The sequence below is a fragment of the Silene latifolia genome, chromosome X (genome assembly GCF_048544455.1).
Source record: "Silene latifolia isolate original U9 population chromosome X, ASM4854445v1, whole genome shotgun sequence".
Classification (NCBI taxonomy): Eukaryota; Viridiplantae; Streptophyta; class Magnoliopsida; order Caryophyllales; family Caryophyllaceae; genus Silene; species Silene latifolia.
The window spans coordinates 253,183,815-253,203,765 of record NC_133537.1 but is presented as its reverse complement, the minus strand read 5'-3'; the positions used below and the strand labels follow the sequence as shown (position 1 = coordinate 253,203,765).

Sequence of the window (19,951 nt, the reverse complement as noted above, 5' to 3'; positions counted from 1 at the left end):
GTCGTAAAAACGTAATTAGAAAAATTAATGCTTATGATATAATGTTAGTAATCAAATTAGATGATAAAGTTACTTACTTTATGCACTGAGCAACTTCTTGACTATCTGAATTGAATAAGGCGTAGCGATGCGCTGCGCAGACTAATTTGGTGTTCGAGTGAACAGTACCGTCCATTTCTTTGCTTCTTTCCTCCCAAAGGATGACCACAATTACCAAATATTGTAGTGTCAAGTTCCTCTCGTTTCATTAGCCGACATGTCACATGTGGTTTTGTCATATCTTGTGTTGCCTCCGTCCACGTACCGAGAGCAAAAGTTCATGCATTCCTCAATCAAATAACCTTCTGCAATAGATCCTTCTGGACGACCTCTATTGCGCACATATGATTTCAATTTACATAAATATCTTTCAATGAAAAACATCCCTCTCCCTTGCACAGGACCCCCAAGCCTAATTTCCTCTACTAGGTGAATGGGCAGATGTACCATGATGTCGAAGAAGCTTGGGAGAAATATTTTTTCTAAGTCACATAATATTTGGATGATTTCGATTCTAAGAAATCAAGTTCTTGTGGATTTAGCACTTTCTTGTACGCTTTTTCGGAAATAATTTCCTAATCTAATCAAAGGAAGCGCCACATGCTTGGGAAGGCACCTTCTCACAGCAACTTGAAGCAAGTAATGTAATATGATATGAGCATCATGACTTTTATATCCTGAAACTTTCCTTTGCGCTAAATTCACACATCGCGAAATATTAGAGCCGAAACTATAAGGAAGTTTTGCTCCTTTCAAAGCACGACAGAATATATCCTTTTCTTTTGTAGACATTGAATAACATGCCTTTGGGAAGAAGACATGTCTCTGGTCTTGTGACAGTTGAGGATGTAGGTCATGTTTGATACCCATATCTAATAGGTCAAAGCGAGCATTGGGGTGATCCTTACTTTTACCAGAAATATCCAATAAAGTTCCCAAGACATTGTCAAAAACATTTTTTCAATGTGCATCACGTCCAGTTTATGTCGACATTTATTGTGTTTCCAAAGAAGGCAATTCAAAAATATAGATTTCTTCTTCCATGGGAAGTCACTTTTGTTCTTTTGCTTCTCTTTCTTCCCAAAAGAAATCACAAATTCAGACAACTCATCTAAGACATGAAATCCTGTTAGGGGTCTGGGACGGGTTCTTAGTTCTACTTTACCATTAAAAGACTTCTTATCACGTCGCAATGGATCATTAACATCTAAAAATCACGACCACCCATATAACACATTTTTTTGCTATGTTTCAGATATAAGGACTCTGTTTCATGGTTACAACTTGGACAAGCAAACTTCCCTTTTGTTTTCCATCCCGATAACATTGAATTCCCAGGAAAGTCACTAATTGTCCATGTCAAAGCAGCATGTAACTTAAATGTTTCATTCCTAAATTTATCATATGTTTCAAGCCCTACATTCCATAAGTCTTTTAATTCCTCAATCAAAGGCTGTAAGTATACGTCAATATTATTCCCAGGACCCTCGGGACCGGGAATGAGCAGTGATAGCATAAAATTTTCCGGTTTCATGAACATCCAAGGTGGCAAATTGTAATTGACCAACACAACGGGCCATGTACTGTGAGATACACTCATAGTTCGAAATGGATTGAACCCATCGAAGCCGATCCCTAACCTTACATTTCTAGGTTCATTAGCAAATAAAGGGAATAGAGAATCAAAGTCCTTCCAAGCTAACCCGTCTGCAGGGTGTCTTAGATACCCATCTTTTGGACGTTTATCGGCATGCCATGTCATAGCTTCTAGCTTCTGAATTCATATATACTCTTTGTAGCCTAGGTTCTAGTGGAAAATGCCATAAGACCTTTGCAGGTATACGGCGACTATTCGAAGTCTTTGAAGTCTTATTAGATGAATTTGCTTCGCATTTTTTCCATTTCGAGGCATGACATTTATAACACTCTTCAGCATTTTCAAACTCTTTCCAATATAGCATACAATCGTTAGGACACGCACATATTTTTTTATAATCAAGACCCAAATCCCTCACAATTTTCTTAGCTTCATGAAGTTTCCTAATTTTAGCTTCCGGGACCATGTCTCTTAGCAATTGGAGGAGATCATTGAATGCCACATTACTAATTCCATGAAGTGTCTTGTACAAAAATAGTCGAATGACAAAAGACAGTTTTGAAAATTTCTTACAGCCCGGGAATAATTCTTGTTGACCCTCTTCTAGCAACTTATAAAACTTTTTAGCTTCATCATTGGGACCATTTTGTACGTTAGTGTCACCTTCAAAACAACTTCTAAATCTATCGTCTAACAATGTATTAGTATTGTCATTGAAATTTTCTTCTTCATCAAGGGTTTCAACTATGGTTTCAGTTGATAAATGATCCTCTCCATGAAAAGTCCAAACATAATAATCCTCAACAAAACCAAATGCTTTTAAATGATCATACACCTCATGTCTTCGTAACCAATATCGGTTTATACACCTCTTACATGGACATCTTATTTGACTCCCATGAGCAGCCTTAGAAAATGACACATTCAAGAACTCAATGACTCCATTTTCAAACTCGAAAACGTCTAGCAATATACATCCAACATCTATCATTCCTCATCCTCTGAATTCTGAATTAAATAAGCACAAATTATAAATTTAACAATGTAATTACTCGACAAAGTTGATCAGAATTGAAACAGACTCATTCCTACTTTAATTTCGTCTGTGATATCGGAATCCGTAAAAATGATAGAACAGGTAGTTTATTAGAATAGGCTAGTTTATTAGAATAGGGTAATTTTAAATTTGGTTGTTGAAACTGTACTAGACTCAACTTGCATTGTTATTATTAGGTGGGTGTAATTGTATCGGGAAAGTCTCTGCCAAGACTATGATGCCAAGTGCAGCAGGAGCTAGGCCAAGGGGTCTTTCATTTTCAATGCCAAAAGACAGTCCATGGGACTGCCCAAAGAATTCCCACAAACTGAAAAAGATTTTACATTGCATTCTAAAACATCCATACAACAGGCCTGTCTTTGAAGCTTCATATCCAAAGTTCTACTCAAGCAAACCCTTTGATTCTTATGTCATTATAAAGCTTGATATGTTATCTAACTATGAGATTTGGAATGGGACCAATAGCTATTTTATTTTGTGAGAAATGCATTTTTCAAATGAACCAGACACATCTGAAATGCTCCTGCAGTTTTAGAATTTCTGGTCTGAATTCAAATGCTTATATCTCAAGATTTATATGGTGAAAATTTTTGGTTGATTCTTTTTGGAGATGAAAGATAACATCCTTAGCTTTCATTGGGTGTATCTTGGGCATTTTTAATCCAATTGAGCTGAGAGCCATGAATTTTCAAAGTTCATGCTGCTGCACATGAAGATTGCTGTACATTTCTAGAATGACCTGATATCACTTAAACCTGGATATCTGGAGTTATAGACCACAAATTGAAGTGATTCTTTTTGGATATGATAGCTAACTTAGGTAGCTTCAAAATGAGCTATCATGTGTCTTAAAATTCATCCTGGGCTAGGAGTTGTGCTATCTGCAAGATGGACCTGATCTCAGAATGCTGATGCAATGTTCTGTTTTGGCATTTGTTTATGGCAAGACTATTTCTGTTTTTTAAAATGCCTTAAAGAGCTCGTCCAAATTGTCATGTGACCCCAAAATCATTCCTATGTCATGTAATGAGAAGATTACAAGTTTGAGGCAGCCAAAGCAGGTCACAGTTCAGTCCACAGAAAACCAGAAAAGCATAAAGCAATGCTTCCTCTTTTGGCTAAACATTGTCAAGGCTGTCTGGCTCAGTCTATTTGTCTCAGCTTTGTAAGTTGGAGTTTGAATGAAACACTTTCAGGGGGATTTCCTAGTTCATTTTATGGATATTTGTCTCTATTTTAAGGAACTCTGACACTGCAGTCATGTACACTTTCATTTGTCGTGATTAGTTTCAATTTTTGTTCATCTTTCAAACTCATGCTATGTGCTCAGGTACAAAGTATCAGTTAATATTTCGCTCACTGATTAGTTTCAATTTTTGTTCATCTTTCAAACTTATTCTAATAACCTACCCTATTCTAATAAACTACCCTAAATCACTCAACAAAGAACAACATCAATCATATCAATAACAACAGCATCAATCATATCAAGATTGAAATTCAATAAAAACACAAAATTAACAGGAATGAAAATAGTTAAATAGATGCGAAAAACAATAGTCGACAAAACAACAGTTCAATACTCATACACAAAATTTGAACAATATCGAAAAAATAACTTAAAAATGATAAAAACAATTGAAATAGGAGTATCATACCTTTCGACAAATCCCAATCGAAAAATGACTTCAATCCAAATAATATGACTTCACCGGTTTTAAATAATCCAATCAAAGTTGAGATTGAGTGAAGAAGAGAGGGTGGAATTGAACGAATGAATGAGAAAGGAAAAGAGACGGTGGAATGAATAAAGAAGCGCGCCCTTGTCGATTGAATGAATGAATGAATTGAGGCGGTGATGGATAATCATTACATTGAATCAATGAATGTGTTGGCGCCGCAAAATGTGTTTTTTAATTTTTCATTTTTCATTTCACAATACTTAAGCGGTAAAACCAACAAGTTAAAAAAATTTTAGGGTATATATTACTTATGTGACAAAAGTGTTGCTCAAGTGTTGCTACAAAATGCAACATTTGTATAAGACCGTTGCATTTACGGTAATACATTGCAACACTTATATTAAAGTGTTGCCCTATGTAAGTAAAAGCATCATTTATAAATTAAGCGTTGCTTAATTAACTGAAAATTGCAACACAAACCGTAAGTGTTGCACACGAAATGTTGCATTAGGTCTATTTTTGTAGTAGTGGAAAAATTGATTTTGATATGTGTCTCAAATTCCCTATAAGTAGGGAAAGCGTGTTTTAGTTATGTATTAATTACCTATAAATTCGATCTAATTTGATAATTAAAAAACAATTGAGTAATGATGAAGTATTAACTTACTTTTCATAAGTTTCTAAAAAATCTCCACAATTCCTTAGCACATAAAATGAGCTTCTTCATACTCTTTCTCAGTTAAGTACCTCTGTATACATTTCCCGGTTGTAGTTCCCATGTCATCATTGAACAACTCAGGTAACTTAGATTTCAACTGGTCATCGGAATTTACACCAACATCTAAGTCTTTTGCTTTTGTGTCAATGTGATCTTCGAAAAAAAAAGAACAGAAATTTAAAATTTCCTCTAACAAAAAGCGTTGCATATTGAACCCTCCACCCGAGCTTTGTTGCCAATCTTTTTTTTTTAAATGATTAAGAAATCTCTCAAATGGATACATCCATCGATATTGAACAGGTCCTCCAACTTTCGCTTCATAAGGTAGGTGAAGAGGCAAATGCTCCATGGAATTGAAAAAAGACGGGAGAAATATCTTCTCTAACTTGCATATTATCTCCGCAATGTTTGACTCCAGACGTTCCATAGAATCAACTCTAATCGTAGAAGTACACAGGTCTCTAAAAAATTGGCTTATCTCAGTTATTGCATTCCAAGGACCTGTCTGGAGCAACTCTTTCAAGGCAACGGGGAGTAGTCGTTCCATAAAGACATGACAATCATGAATTTTCATGGAATGTAACACCATCTTTTTATGGTCAACACATCGACTCAAATCTGAAGCATAACCATCCGGGAATTTTAAATTAGCAACCCAGTCACATAGAGCCTTTTTCTCCGCGGTTGATAAAACAAACCTAGATGATGTGGGCCGTTTATAGCAAAGTTCATTAGTCTTCTTTACCCTTAGGGTCAAATTTAGTTTTACCTGGTACATCCATGATGGTGTTGATAAGTTGTTCAAAAAAAAATTTCTCAATGTGCATAACGTCCAAGTTGTGTCGAATCAGCAACGTTTTCTAGTAGGGAAGTTCCCAGAATATGCTTTGTTTCCACCAACCTTCATTCTGATCTTTCAATCTTTTCAATTCTTGATCAGAAGCATCAACTATTTTAGGCAAGTCTTTTACGGATTCCCACACTTCATCACCCATTAGTTTCGATGCGGCTATGTGATTCTCAGTTTTCTGTTTTTAAGAAAATGCTTACAATTGTCGCGGAAAGGATGATCAGGTCTTAAGAACTCATGGTGACAATCAAACCAACAAACCTTTTTGCTATTTTTAAGCCAAAAAGATCTATGATCATTTTCTGGACAATAAGAACAGGCACGATATCCACTTGTGGAATAACCAGAAAGCATACCATATGCCGGAAAATCGTTGATCGTCCACATTAATGCAGCCTTTAATTGAAAATTTTGTTTCTTAGAGACATTGTAGGTGTCCACGCCGGTCTCCCAAAGTTGTTTCAACTCTTTGATCAACGGTTGGAGGAAAACATCTAAATTTGACTTAGGGTTCTTAGGACCGGGAACTAGTACAGATAAGAAAAGAAATTGTCTCTTCATGCATAACTAAGGAGGTAAGTTGTACGGAGTCACAATCACGGGCCAACAAGAGTATTTCGTCCCAAACTGCCCAAAAGGTTGAAATCCATCCGTACACAAACCTAGCCTAACATTCCGGGGTTCACTTGCAAAATCTGGATGCTCTCTATCGAAATGCTTCCACGCTTCTCCATCACTTGGATGTGCCATTGTTCCTCTTTCTCTTAATCGAGAGTTTTTGTAATGCCAACTCATCTCACCTGCTATGTGCTTGGTTGCATATAGTCGTTGTAACCTTGGCGCAAGCGGGAAATAAGTTATTGGTTTACATGGAATTCGCCTCCCACTTGAATTCTTTTTACCTTTATACCGAGATGCACGACACTTTGTACATTCTTCAAGATTAGAATTTTCCTCCCATAAAAGCATGCATCCATTGATATATGCATCAATCTCTTCATGGGGAAGTTGGAGTCCCTTCAGAACTTTTTTAATCTCAGTAAAATTGCACGCCATTTGATTTTCCTTTGGAATTATGTCACCAACGAACGACACAAAACCATTAGCGCATCTAAGAGATATGTTGTTTTCACATTTGAGTGATAACAACCTAGCAGCTGCTTGCAACAAACTCATATCACTTCCCTCAAACTCCGGCTGTTCGGCTTGCTCTAACATTTTAAAGAACGAAGAAACTTGGGGGTTCGGGGTTTCATAACGCACTTCTTCATTGTTAAGGTCATCAGGATTAAGTCGATCCTCCAAAATTTGGTTAACAGTATCACGCAATGCATTTTCCACGAACTCACGGTAAGGATTCTCACTAGCATTTGTACTAGGTAGTTTCTCACCGTGATATGTCCATACATAATAATTATCGGCGAAACCATACGACCAAAGATGAATTTGAACATCTGCTTTCCTTTTAAAACCTAGATTTTTGCATTTCTTACACGGACACCTCATTTCACCTAAATTCTTGTACTCACTACTTCCTTCCGCGAATTTAATAAACTCTTTCACCCCCTCTACAAATGCTTTCTTGGGTTTCTTTTTTTCGTCTAATCTTTCATACATCCACTGCCGTTTTAATCTTTTCATGTTATTATGTATCTACACATTTATATATGTCATTAAAAAATAACCTAACAACAATCAAAATCAAGAATAATACACAATAATTTAACATTTTAACCAATATAAATATTGTATTTCTTTGAATTGGGTCGTTATCACTCCAACCTAAACCCATCAATGTACGTTTCAAGTCACTAGCAAACATGTACTTGTGATTTATTAATGAGGAAAAAAATTCGGCAGCAATTCCCATCCGTTCTCCAAATACACAATGTAGAATAAATAATTACTCTACATATGCATTTAGAGAACAAATCACAAGCACATGTTTAATACCTAAGTGACTTAAAATGTACAAAGACAGTCCCAAAACGGGGACTATTCAAAAATTACTCCTAGTGAGTAATTTTTGAACGGGTACTAGGTCAATATGAACAATAATTTTAACAATATTAAAAACAAAACATACAACAATGGCTACTTTTTCATTTAACATAAACTAACATGATTTATTTTTCATTTTACATATCTAGTCTAATTCATATCTATTGTAATTAACATTTAACAATAATCTAATTTTTAACAATAAAATTACATATCTATCTTAAGTCAACATGCATACATTAAAAAAAATAACTAATAATCTAAATTAACAACATACATCTGTCACAACATTGGCTTCTATCCTAAGTCAACATGCATCAACACAAACCCTTTTTCAACAACAATTAAAACTATAACTAATAATCTAAATTAATTAAACTAATTAAAAAAATTAAAAGGAGAAATACCTAATTAACTTGACAAAAGAAAAAAATGAAAAAGAAGGGGGCAGTCGGCGGCAGGGGGTCGTCGGCGGCGGGGCTGCTATGGACAAGAAAAAAAAAACAAGAAAGGGAGAAGGAAAAAGATGAAGGAGAAGGAAAAAGATAAAGGAGAGAGGAAAAAAGATAAAGTTAATTACCTTATAGTGACGGCGACGGCGTGGTGGTGTTGGTGGTGGTGGTGGTGGCGCCGGAAGTGGAGGAGGGTGGTGGTAGTGTCGGGTTTTAATGAGGTTAGGGTTGGGACGAGTTTTAATTGATTTGGGGATTTTGGTAAAGTGAGGGGAAAGTGTTTGCGAGTTCGGGTAAATAGGGATATCTGACGGATTATCCGTTAGTAAAGCAAGAATCCTGACGGAAATTCCGTCAGTATTTATGTTTTACTGACGGCATATCCGTCATAAGGTAGTTTATCAGAACACTAATGTAAGTACCTGCACACGTCATAATAATTGACCTACTGACGGACAATCCGTCAGTATTTTGAAAAAACTGACGGAATTTCCGTCAGTAGGTTAATTATTGTGACACCCTGTCACACACTAAATTCAAATAATAATTGAGCCACTGACGGATATTCCGTCAGTATTATGAAAACACTGACGGAATTTCCGTCAGGTATGCTAAATGCTTTCCAGCTGTACTCCATTGTTGAGTGTGAATAGCAATGACGGAAATTCCGTCAGTTTTATGGAATTACTGACGGAATTTCCGTCACAGGTTTTTTAGCGCCATTGACTTTGTCAACGCGCCAATAGTTACTGACGGAATGTCCGTCAGGAAATGTTACCGACGGAAATTCCGTCACAAATCCGTCAGTAACCCGTGTTTTCTGACGGCCTCTTTTTTCCGTTGGTAGGCCCGTCACTAACCCGTGTTTTACTTGTAGTGTTTCTCCAAGAAATGTTCCCGGTTCTTTGGTAAGGATTACAATGGAGAATAAATTCTCTAGCATCTTCAAACATGGTAGGCCAAAAGAAACCCGATTGAAGTACTTTAGCAATTGTTCTTCGTGCTCCATGGTGTCCTCCATAAGGTGATGAATGACATCCTTCTAAAACACCTTGAACTTCCCATAGTGGTATGCATCTTCATTAAAGTCCATCACTACATTCCTTGTAAAGATTAGGATCATCCCAAAAATATCTCTTCACTTCAAACAAGAATCTCTTTCTTTGATTGTAGTTTAAGTTTGGAGGAAGAACTCCTCCAACAATGTAATTAGCATAGTCGGCGAACCACAGTGTGGTGTGCCTCTCGAGTTGTGAATGGATGGCCATCAAGATATCATCGGGGAAAGAGTCATTGATCGGTGTCTCTCCCTCAGCATTGTGGAATCGAATTCTTGACAAGTGATCCGCTACCACATTCTCGGCTCCCTTCTTGTCTCTTATCTCCAAATCAAATTCTTAGAGTAGCAAAATCCATCTCAACAATCTTGGTTTTGCTTCTTTCTTTATAAAGAGATGTCTAAGAGCACGATGATCCGAGAAAACAATCACTTTTGATCCAATCAAATAGGAACGGAACTTGTCTAGTGCATAGACAATGGCAAGGAGTTCCTTCTCGGTAGTATCATAGTTCACTTGGGTGGCATCAAGAGTCTTGCTTATGTAATAGATAGCATGCAAGGCTTTTCCTACCCGTTGGCCAAGAACCGCTACAACGGCATAGTTACTCGCATCGCACATGATCTCAAATGGTAGTCCCCAATTTGATGGTTGGATGATCGGTGCCGAGATCAATGCTTCCTTGACTCTATTAAAGGCTTCAACACACTCATTAGTGAATTGGAATTGGGCATCTTTAAGCAAAAGTTCAGTGAGGGGTTTCGCGATTTTTGAGAAATCTTTTATAAGACGGCGATAGAAACCCGTGTGACCGAGAAAGCTCATCACTCCTCTAACATTCACGGGAGGTGGGAGTTTCTCTATAACCTCAACTTTGGCTTTATCAACTTCGATGCCCTTTTCCGAGATTAAATGACCCAAAACAATACCTCCATTGACCATAAAGTGACACTTTTCCCAATTCAAGACAAGGCTAACATCTTCACATTTTTGCAATACAACTGAAAGGTTATGCAAGCAAGAGTCAAACTCTTTTCCATAAACGCTAAAATCATCCATAAAAACTTCCATTATGGTTTCTAGATAATCAGAGAAGACACTCATCATGCATCTTTGGAAAGTAGCGGGGGCATTACATAGTCCGAAAGGCATTCTCCTATATGCAAAAGTACCGTAGAGACATGTGAAAGTAGTCTTGTGTTGGTCATCCGGGTGTATCGGGATTTGGAAGAATCCCGAGTACCCGTGAAGGTAGCAAAAGAATTTGTTAGAGGCTAACCTCACAAGAATTTGGTCAATGAATGGTAGGGGAAAATGATCCTTTCTTGTTGTGGAATTCAATTTACGGTAGTCAATACACATACGCCAACCGGTGATCTTCCTTGTGGGTATTAGCTCGTTCTTATCGTTTGTCACCACCGTGGTACCTCCTTTCTTGGGTACCACTTGAACGGGGCTAACCTACAAAGAATCTGATATAGGATATATGATTCCCGCATCAAGTAGTTTCATAACCTCCGCTTTTATAACTTCTTGTATATGGGGGTTTAGTCTCCTTTGGGCTTGGATGGTAGGCCTATGGTTCTCTTCTAGATGAATTCTATGCATGCAAAAATTGGGGCTTATCCCTTTAAGGTCATCTAGACTATAACCTATAGCCTTTTCATGTTCTTTTAACATATCAAGCAAACTTTCCAATTAATTCTCATCAAGTTTTTCATTAACAATCACGGGTTTGGTTTTAGATTCATCAAGGTAAGCATACTTCAAATTTGGGGGAAGGGGTTTTAGAGTTGGATTTTGTACCTCACTTTCTACCATTGAAGGTTCACTAAGGACATGCTCCATTTCCATTATACATTCCATTCTCATGGCATATTCGACTTATTCCTCAAGCTCCTCATACTCAAATTCCATGATGTATTCGTCTAGCTCTTCGGTTTGTATGATATGATCATTGGTTACTTGTTCTTCTTTAGTGGATTGTGATGCTTCCTCGAGAATGTTATTTATTAACATGAATTGCTCATAGGTGAGCTCTTTGTTGGCTAGAGCGGCTTCTAGGAGGTCTACTTCCATTTCTCAATGCTTGTTTTTGGCCTCACTTGCTTCTAAGGCTTCCAATGCTTGCAAAGGGTCTTTGATGAGAGTAGTACTCATATGGTCCTCTACACAACAATCTATAATATCCATCTTACAAAGTACACTAAGAGTAAAAGGTGAGAAGTACCTTGAGGAAGTGCTCTTCCTCAAGGTAAAGAAAGACACAACTAAAAACAATTAATGAAAATCAAATCAATTTAACACCGTCCCCGGCAACGGCGCCATTTTTGGTTCGGTTTCAAATTCGTCGTCAAAAGCTACCAACCAAAATAATATTTATAACTTCACAAACTACTCTTAGTAAAGAGGTAAGTAAAGGTCGGATCCCAAGGGGCGGGTATTGATGTAGGATTCTCAATTGCAAATAGTTATGTCTTAGGGTGTCACAATTTGGATTGAGGTGACGTGTAATCTAAACTAATCAACAAGATGAAAGTAAAGTAATGAAAGCAAAGCAAGGAAATTAAAAGGAGTTGTAAACAATTGATTAAAGGCACTAGGGTGTCACGGGTTCATAGGGGATTCATGGGAGTTTGATCATACAAACATGTTCTCAATGATATAGCAAGCACTTATTGTTGTGATGGGATCGAGTTAGTGTATATCTTACAATCCCTAAGAAGGTTTGGGTCTCGGAGCCGAATCGATTAGATTATACAACACCTACAAGTCGACTTAATCCTTTCTATTCAACTTTATGCATGGTCTAATGAGGCTCGAGTTGGTTTATAAGCTTACAAACCTCATTGAATAGATAGGTGATGGATCAAAAAATGCAAGGATTCATAGGCTCGCATTTCATCAAACATAACATGTGCATAAGTTGAAATCACAACAAGCAAGCAATTTAATTATGAAATCATATTAGATTAAGCATAGATCAATCCCCATGTTTGTTTCCCCTAATTCCCCATTAACCCTAGCTAAGGAAACTACTCACTCATGATCAAGTTTAGCATGCTAATAAGGTTGTCAATCATACTAACAAAGCAAAACATGATGAATAAATGAAAGTGATTAACAATAATTAAACAAGATTAAGAGAGTATTATACCTATGAAGATGATTTCAAATAATAAAGCAAAGAATAATAGAAGTACTTGATGATTGATGGAAGGTTGTCAATCCTCCAAATAAACCCAAATAATCTTCTAATTACCCAAAATAAAGGAAGAAAAATAGAGAAATTAAGGAAAGATTAAGATGTGATTAATATTGAGAAATGTATTACAACTAAATTAAGACTAATTTGAGAGAATTACAACTTGATTAAGAGATGATAAGAGTTGATTAAGGGATGATGCTAATCTAGGTAGTACAAAGGGGTATTTATACTAAAGATTAGGTACAAGGATTAGGGTTACTAAGGGCTTAAATGACTATTAAGACCCTAAGAAAAGTTGAGGAAATGCTACTCCCGAGGGAAATGAGCGGATCCTCCTTGCTAGTCCTGCCTCGGTCCCCTCGTCCCGTGGTATGGCACAGGCTCTTCTGACTTGTGATCCGCTCGGATCCTGGGTGAGACGCTCGGGTCCTGGCACTTCAAGCCGCTCGTCCTGGGAACAAGACGCCCGGATCCTAATGTTCTAGGACGCTCGGATCGTGCTCGATCCGCTCGGTTTCCTGGACATAGTGCTTCTCTTCTTTTCCTCCTTAACAATCCGCAAGGATCATGTCGGGGATGCAAAGATCCTTTCATCATTGCCCATTTCACTTTATTATCTACCTAGGCCTCTAGTGTTGGTCTTCTTTTTTATGCTTGGTCATTAGGTGCGATCCATTTAGCTCCAATTCGCCTCATAAATGCAAGGTTAGCAATCCTTTCCTACCAAGGAGATAAAACCTCAAAGAATATGCAAAATGGGAAACTAAAGATAGTAAATGACCCAAATAAGTGCTATAAAGCATAGGAATGAGGTAAATTTAGGGACTAAATGTGTTCAAATATGAGTGACATCACCTATAGTGGTTGATTCGCGTCAGATGGACATGTTGACCCCATATGAATGAGACCTTATGAATTGTTTGTGTTTCACCACATTTTGTGTTTTTGCTATGTAAAAGTGAGACTTGGATGAAAGTTATTAGCGTGACATGTGTAATTGGTTTACAATGTGTGTGTGACATAGTGGTCATTTGCATGATTGTGTATATGGTCTTCCATATAAGCGGAAATGTTGGTAATAGATGGGAATGGATGATTGAAAACACATGTGTGATCATTGTTGTCAGAATCGCGATTCGATCCTATGATTCTACGATTTTACGATCCAAAAATGTCTGACCGATCCCGGATCCTACGATTCTATCATGTTTGTAGAATCTTACGATCCTATCTATTTGAAATTTTCTAGAGGTAGGATCATAATACGATTCTACGATCCTACGATTCGACTCCATAGTAAACATATTAAAACATATTTTTATATAATGACATCGTAAAATCTAAATTTCATGTAAGTTGTAGAAACATGTTCATGAAATGATATTAAACTCATTAACTATCGATATTTTGTGTATAAATAAGTGTTTTGATCATCAATTATATATTTTTACCAAATAAAAATCTATATTTAGTGAATTTGTAGAATCTTACGATTCTACGATCCGATTCTATCGATTCGATCCTACCCTCTCCATCAATTCAAAGTAGAATCTCGATCCTAACAACATTGTGTGTGATCATGTGGTGAATTTGACGCGGTATATGCGTGGCATAGTATCCGAAAAATGGGAATGTTGAGCATAGTTGAGTCATACGTGGAGCGACGTTACATTATTTGGTTGTTTCATAGAGTCCGCATGTTTATGATTGAATTGCATACACGTGCATGTATGTGAGTAGACATGATATATATATATATATGTGTGTGTGTGTGTGTGTGTGTGTGTAGTAATAATCGAGTTATACCCCGAGACTTATGCGTAGACTTAGAGCCAATTGAGTCGGGAGTCGTTATGGGATTATGGTTTCTAATCGTGGGCTGAACCTTGTACCTTGACGTTTGGGAGGCTCGTAGAGTAGGGTTATATCATCGCATTAGAACTATGTGTGATTTATTTATGGATTTACAGTAAGTAGGAGAGAATATTGAACCTGGAACATGGTCATTTGTGGAATTTAGTAATGAGTGAATGAGACCGTATTTTGAGGTTGATAGTTCAACTTCGGGATGAAGTTCTCTTTAGGGGGAGTGAATGTAACAATTCGGAAGTATAGGAAAAAGAAAGTGCAGAATGTGAGGAAATAAAGAAAGTTGTGAGAAAGTAGTAAGAATGGAACACCGAACTTTGGGAAGAGAGTACACATGAGATTTGAGGGAATAGTCGGAAAGGGAAGAGTCAGGTGAAACTTCGGGGACGAAGTTTATTTTAAGGGGGGAGATGGTAATAATAATAATAATAATAATAATAATAATAATAATAATAATAATAATAATAATAATAATAATAATAATAATAATAATAATAATAATAATAATAATAATAATAATAATAGTAATAGTAGTAATAGTAGTAATAGTAGTAATAGTAGTAATAGTAGTAATAATAATAATAATAATAATAATAATAATAATAATAATAATAATAATAATAATAATAATAATAATAATAATAATAATAATAATAATAATAATAATCATAATAATAATCATAATAATCATAATAATCATAATAATAATAATAACAATCATAATAATCATAATCATAACAACAACAACAACAACAACAACAACAACAACAACAACAACAACAACAACAACAACAACAACAACAACAACAACAACAACAACAACAACAACAACAACAACAACAACAACAACAACAACAACAACAACAACAACAACAACAACAACAACAACAACAACAACAACAACAACAACAACAACAACAACAACAACAACAACAACAACAACAACAACAACAACAACAACAACAACAACAACAACAACAACAACAACAACAACAACAACAACAACAACAACAACAACAACAACAACAACAACAACAACAACAACAACAACAACAACAACAACAACAACAACAACAACAACAACAATAATAATAATGAATAATAATAATGAATAATAATAATGAATAATGAATAATAATAATAATAATAATAATAATAATAATAATAATAATAATAATAATAATAATAATAATAATAATAATAATAATAACAACAACAACAACAACAACAACAACAATAATAATAATAATAATAATAACAACAACAATAAGAACAATAATAATAATAACAATAATAACAATAACAATAATAACAATAACAATAACAATAACAATAACAATAACAATAACAATAACAATAACAATAACAATAACAATAATAACAACAACAATAACAATAACAACAATAACAATAATAATAATAATAATAATAATAATAATAATAATAATAATAATAATAATAATAATAATAATAATAATAATAATAATAATAATAATAATAATAATAATAATAATAATAATAATAATAATAATAATAATAATAATAACAATAATAACAATAACAATAATAAGAACAATAAGAACAATAACAATAATAAGAACATTAAGAACAATAACAATAATAATAACAATAATAACAATAACAACAATAATAACAATAACAATAACAATAACAATAACAATAACAATAATAATAACAATAATAATAATAACAATAACAATAATAATAATAGTAATAATAATAATGAAGAATAATAATAATAATGAAGAATGAATAATGAAGAATGAATAATAATAATAATAATAATAATAATAATAATAATAATAATAATAATAATAATAATAATAATAATAATAATAATAATAATAATAATAATAATAATAATAATAATAATAATAATAATAATAATAATAATAATAATAATAATAATAATAATAATAATAATAATAATAATAATAATAATAATAATAATAATAATAATAATAATAATAATAATAATAATAATAATAATAAGAAGAAGAAGAAGAAGAAGAAGAAGAAGAAGAAGAAGAAGAAGGAGAAGGAGAAGAAGAACAATAACAATAATAATAATAATAATAATAATAATAATAATAATAATAATAATAATAATAATAATAATAATAATAATAATAATAATAATAATAATAATAATAATAATAATAATAATAGTAATAGTAATAATAATAATAATACTCTCCTTCTCTCTAATCTCTCTCTAAAAATTCTCTCAAAATCTGCGATAGGCGTGGTTCACCCTAATGTTCGCCATGGTTAGGGGGGGAGGGGCGGCCGCCTCTGCATCCTCGACCATCACGGTCATCTAATCTCCCGATACTAGCGATCTCAAGTTGTGGATACTGTGGTGGTGGAACCGCGATCGGAATCAACATCATCGGCTATTCCTTCTAAACCGACTTTTGCGGGTCTTTTTACCGGAGCGACTTCTGGCGACAAGGCTGCTCCGGCAAAAACACGTTCTGTGGATCAATTTTCCAATGCTTCTAATCAGGGTATGCCTCTTTCTTATGTTCAACCTAAAAAGGATATGGAAATTGAAATTGATGAATCTGATGTTATTGAAGAAGTTGAATACTGGCGGAATACTTTAGTAGGAACTGTTATGGGACGTCAAACTACTTTAGATCATATGCAATCTTTGGTGACTAAATCCTGGAATCATGTTGTGACACCGGAGGTTTTATATTTTGCGAAGGGTTGGTTTTATTTTCGGTTTGCTTCAGAGGAGGATTGTGAAAAAATCATGAACGACTCTTGGAACATGAATGGGTTTCCTCTTATTCTTAAGAATTGGAGTACTACAGTCGTTGAGGAGCTTCATGCTGCCCCACTAGTTCCAGTTCGGGTTAAGTTTCCTCATTTGGATCCTTGTCTCTGGTCTAGCAAAGGGTTAAGCAAGGTGGCTAGCTTTGTTGGAAGGCCCATTTGTGCTGATGAGTTTACCACGAACAAGAGTAAACTTGCTTTTGCTAGAATTCTTATAGAGGTGGACTTGTCCAAGGACCTTCCTACTTCAGTCAGCTTTAAGACTCCTTTTCGTGGTAGGGTTGAGCAGAAAATTGAATATGAATGGCTGCCTTACTTTTGTCAGGCTTGCAGGAGAATAGGTCATACTAAAGATAAATGTCGTGCAGGGATGCAGTCTAAGGTCTATAGAGCTAAAGGTAAAACTCAGGTTACTAAGCCTTCTGCTGCTGAGACTTCTACAGTGGCTCAATCTGCACCTGTTCCTGGGAACCCTGTTCAGGGTAAGGCTGACTCTTGTGACTAAAAAGTCAGCTGTTGCTCCTGAACTTGTGGTTATGGAGAAACCTGATTCTGAAATTGAGGAAATTCATACTCCTCCATTTCAGCATCTTGAAGGAACTGGGAGTGTGGTCTCTTCTAAGACATCAGTTGCCAAAGAACCTATTACAATTAATTTAGCTAATAAGTTCCAATCTCTGGCTGGGCCTCACTCTGATGAAGCACCTCTTGTGACTGCAGAGACAAGTGCTGATAATATTGATGTTACTTTGGTGGAGGCACCTGACCCTGGGGGGGTCTCTTCCCAATGAATTTTGCTTCCTGGAACATTAGAGGTGTAGATACCTCATTTCTGCACCTCTCGCAAACCACCCGGTGATGATTGGGCCGCATGTTTGATACGTGGAACGATTTGTGACAATTCGTAAGATTATCGTCAAAGTGATTGCTCAAATATTAATGTCTACCTCTTAGTTGTCATCTACGTCCCGATACGGTCGTATTGACAGTAATTAGAGTACATTCGGAGTCAGAATGTTCTGGAATGTTGAGGATATTTCTATTCCATATTTCATAAATTTTATCTTTTAGTACACAATTTCCCGTAATATTCACATAAGATATTAAGGAAAACCGAATTATTTCCGTCCTACCATAACTCAAACACGGAACTCTTTCTTCTCGCAGAGGAAACCCTTGGGAATAGACGCAAGGCAGTGTCTTTGCGCCTCTTCCAAGAGACGCATGGGCTGCGCGCCTCTTCCCGAGCCCTTTCTCGCATGTTTCTCGTATCTTTTTCATATCTTTCCGAGATTCACTTCCAAAGAGTCTCTGAAACCCTAATTCCTTCACGTGATTAGTATAAATAGGAGCCTTCGCTCCTCATATTTCTCACGCGAGTGTCCGCCCTTCTCTTCTCCCTTTGCATTCTAGACTTTGTTCTTACTTTTTGGCGTCTACGTGCTTGAACCTTCGACCACGTAAGCTCGGATCCTTCTGAGTACCGGCCTCCCCGTTGCATGACCGACCAACTTGACCAACTACACATCAATCAACTTAATTAATTAATCGTTTTCCTCTTACGAGGGCACTTTCTTTGCATTCGCGTCGAGCATCACTAATCGATATCTTAGTCCTTCTCGTTTCGTCAACATGTAAGTCTGAGGGTGTAATCTCTCTTTTATTTATTGTATTTATTTATTGTATCATCAATTGTAAGGTTTATGTCGAAAGTACCATTAAAACCGATTTCTAAAACCATGCTTTAAAACCTCTTTTTACGGATTTCCAGTAGATAACCATCGAGAAAGGACACAGCAACTGCTGCGCCTCTTCGAAGGAGCGCAGTTCCTGCTGCGCCTCTTCGTGAGGTTGCCGCAGTTCCTACTTCATTTCTTCTTCGTTCGTCCTCTGTTATTCGTCCCAAATTCATCTTATTTGTTTCGTTGGTTTGTCAATCTTTCACCATCATAGCATATAATTCACATGTATATTGTAATCATCATCGTTAACATGTTTTATCCATCATAAATCCGACTTAAATCCCTAATATCCAATATTTGCGGGTTTTCGTCATTGAATTCAATTCCGGGTTGTAGAGATTCAATTCATCAATATTTGGTTTCTCGAATTCGTCTTTGATATAGTTTTCATCTGTCTTTTGTTGTATTCATCGTATATTCGTCATTAATCCATCGTATCTAACCTACTTAATTGATTTAATTTGTTTGACTCATTAATATTTTTCACTTCTATCATTAATCCATCTTATGTTAATTCGTTCAATTCCGTCTCATTCATATTTTACTGCTTTCACGACCCATTCATATGTTAAATAACATGCTAATCACTTTCATCCGAGTAAATATCATCAATCGATCATTAAATTCACCAATTAACATTAACGGCTTGTAATTACGGCTTCACAGCGAGAACTGAGCCAAGGAACAGACGCAGCGTCTGCTGCGCCTATTCCAAATGACGCAGCTCTGCTGCGCCTGTTCCTGGCTGAGTTTTGTCCCTGAACTCCGTTTCTGCCTTGACGTAGTGTAATTAGTTTACATATTAACTAACTATTATCCGTATTATCACGCTGATTCCTGTTCGTTAATTTATTTGATTCTTTCTTTCTTTCT

The 19,951-nt window shown here is 35.6% G+C and overlaps 1 protein-coding gene across 1 annotated transcript; it reads left to right on the top strand.

Moving 5' to 3' along the window:
* The first annotated feature begins 2,762 nt into the window (after positions 1-2,762).
* LOC141619947 (uncharacterized) lies at positions 2,763-17,841 on the top strand. The gene is made up of 2 exons (XM_074436948.1): positions 2,763-2,774; positions 16,891-17,841. Exons 1-2 carry the CDS (start codon positions 2,763-2,765, stop codon positions 17,839-17,841), a joined length of 963 nt encoding a protein of 320 aa, XP_074293049.1.
* Positions 17,842-19,951: the final 2,110 nt, after the last annotated feature.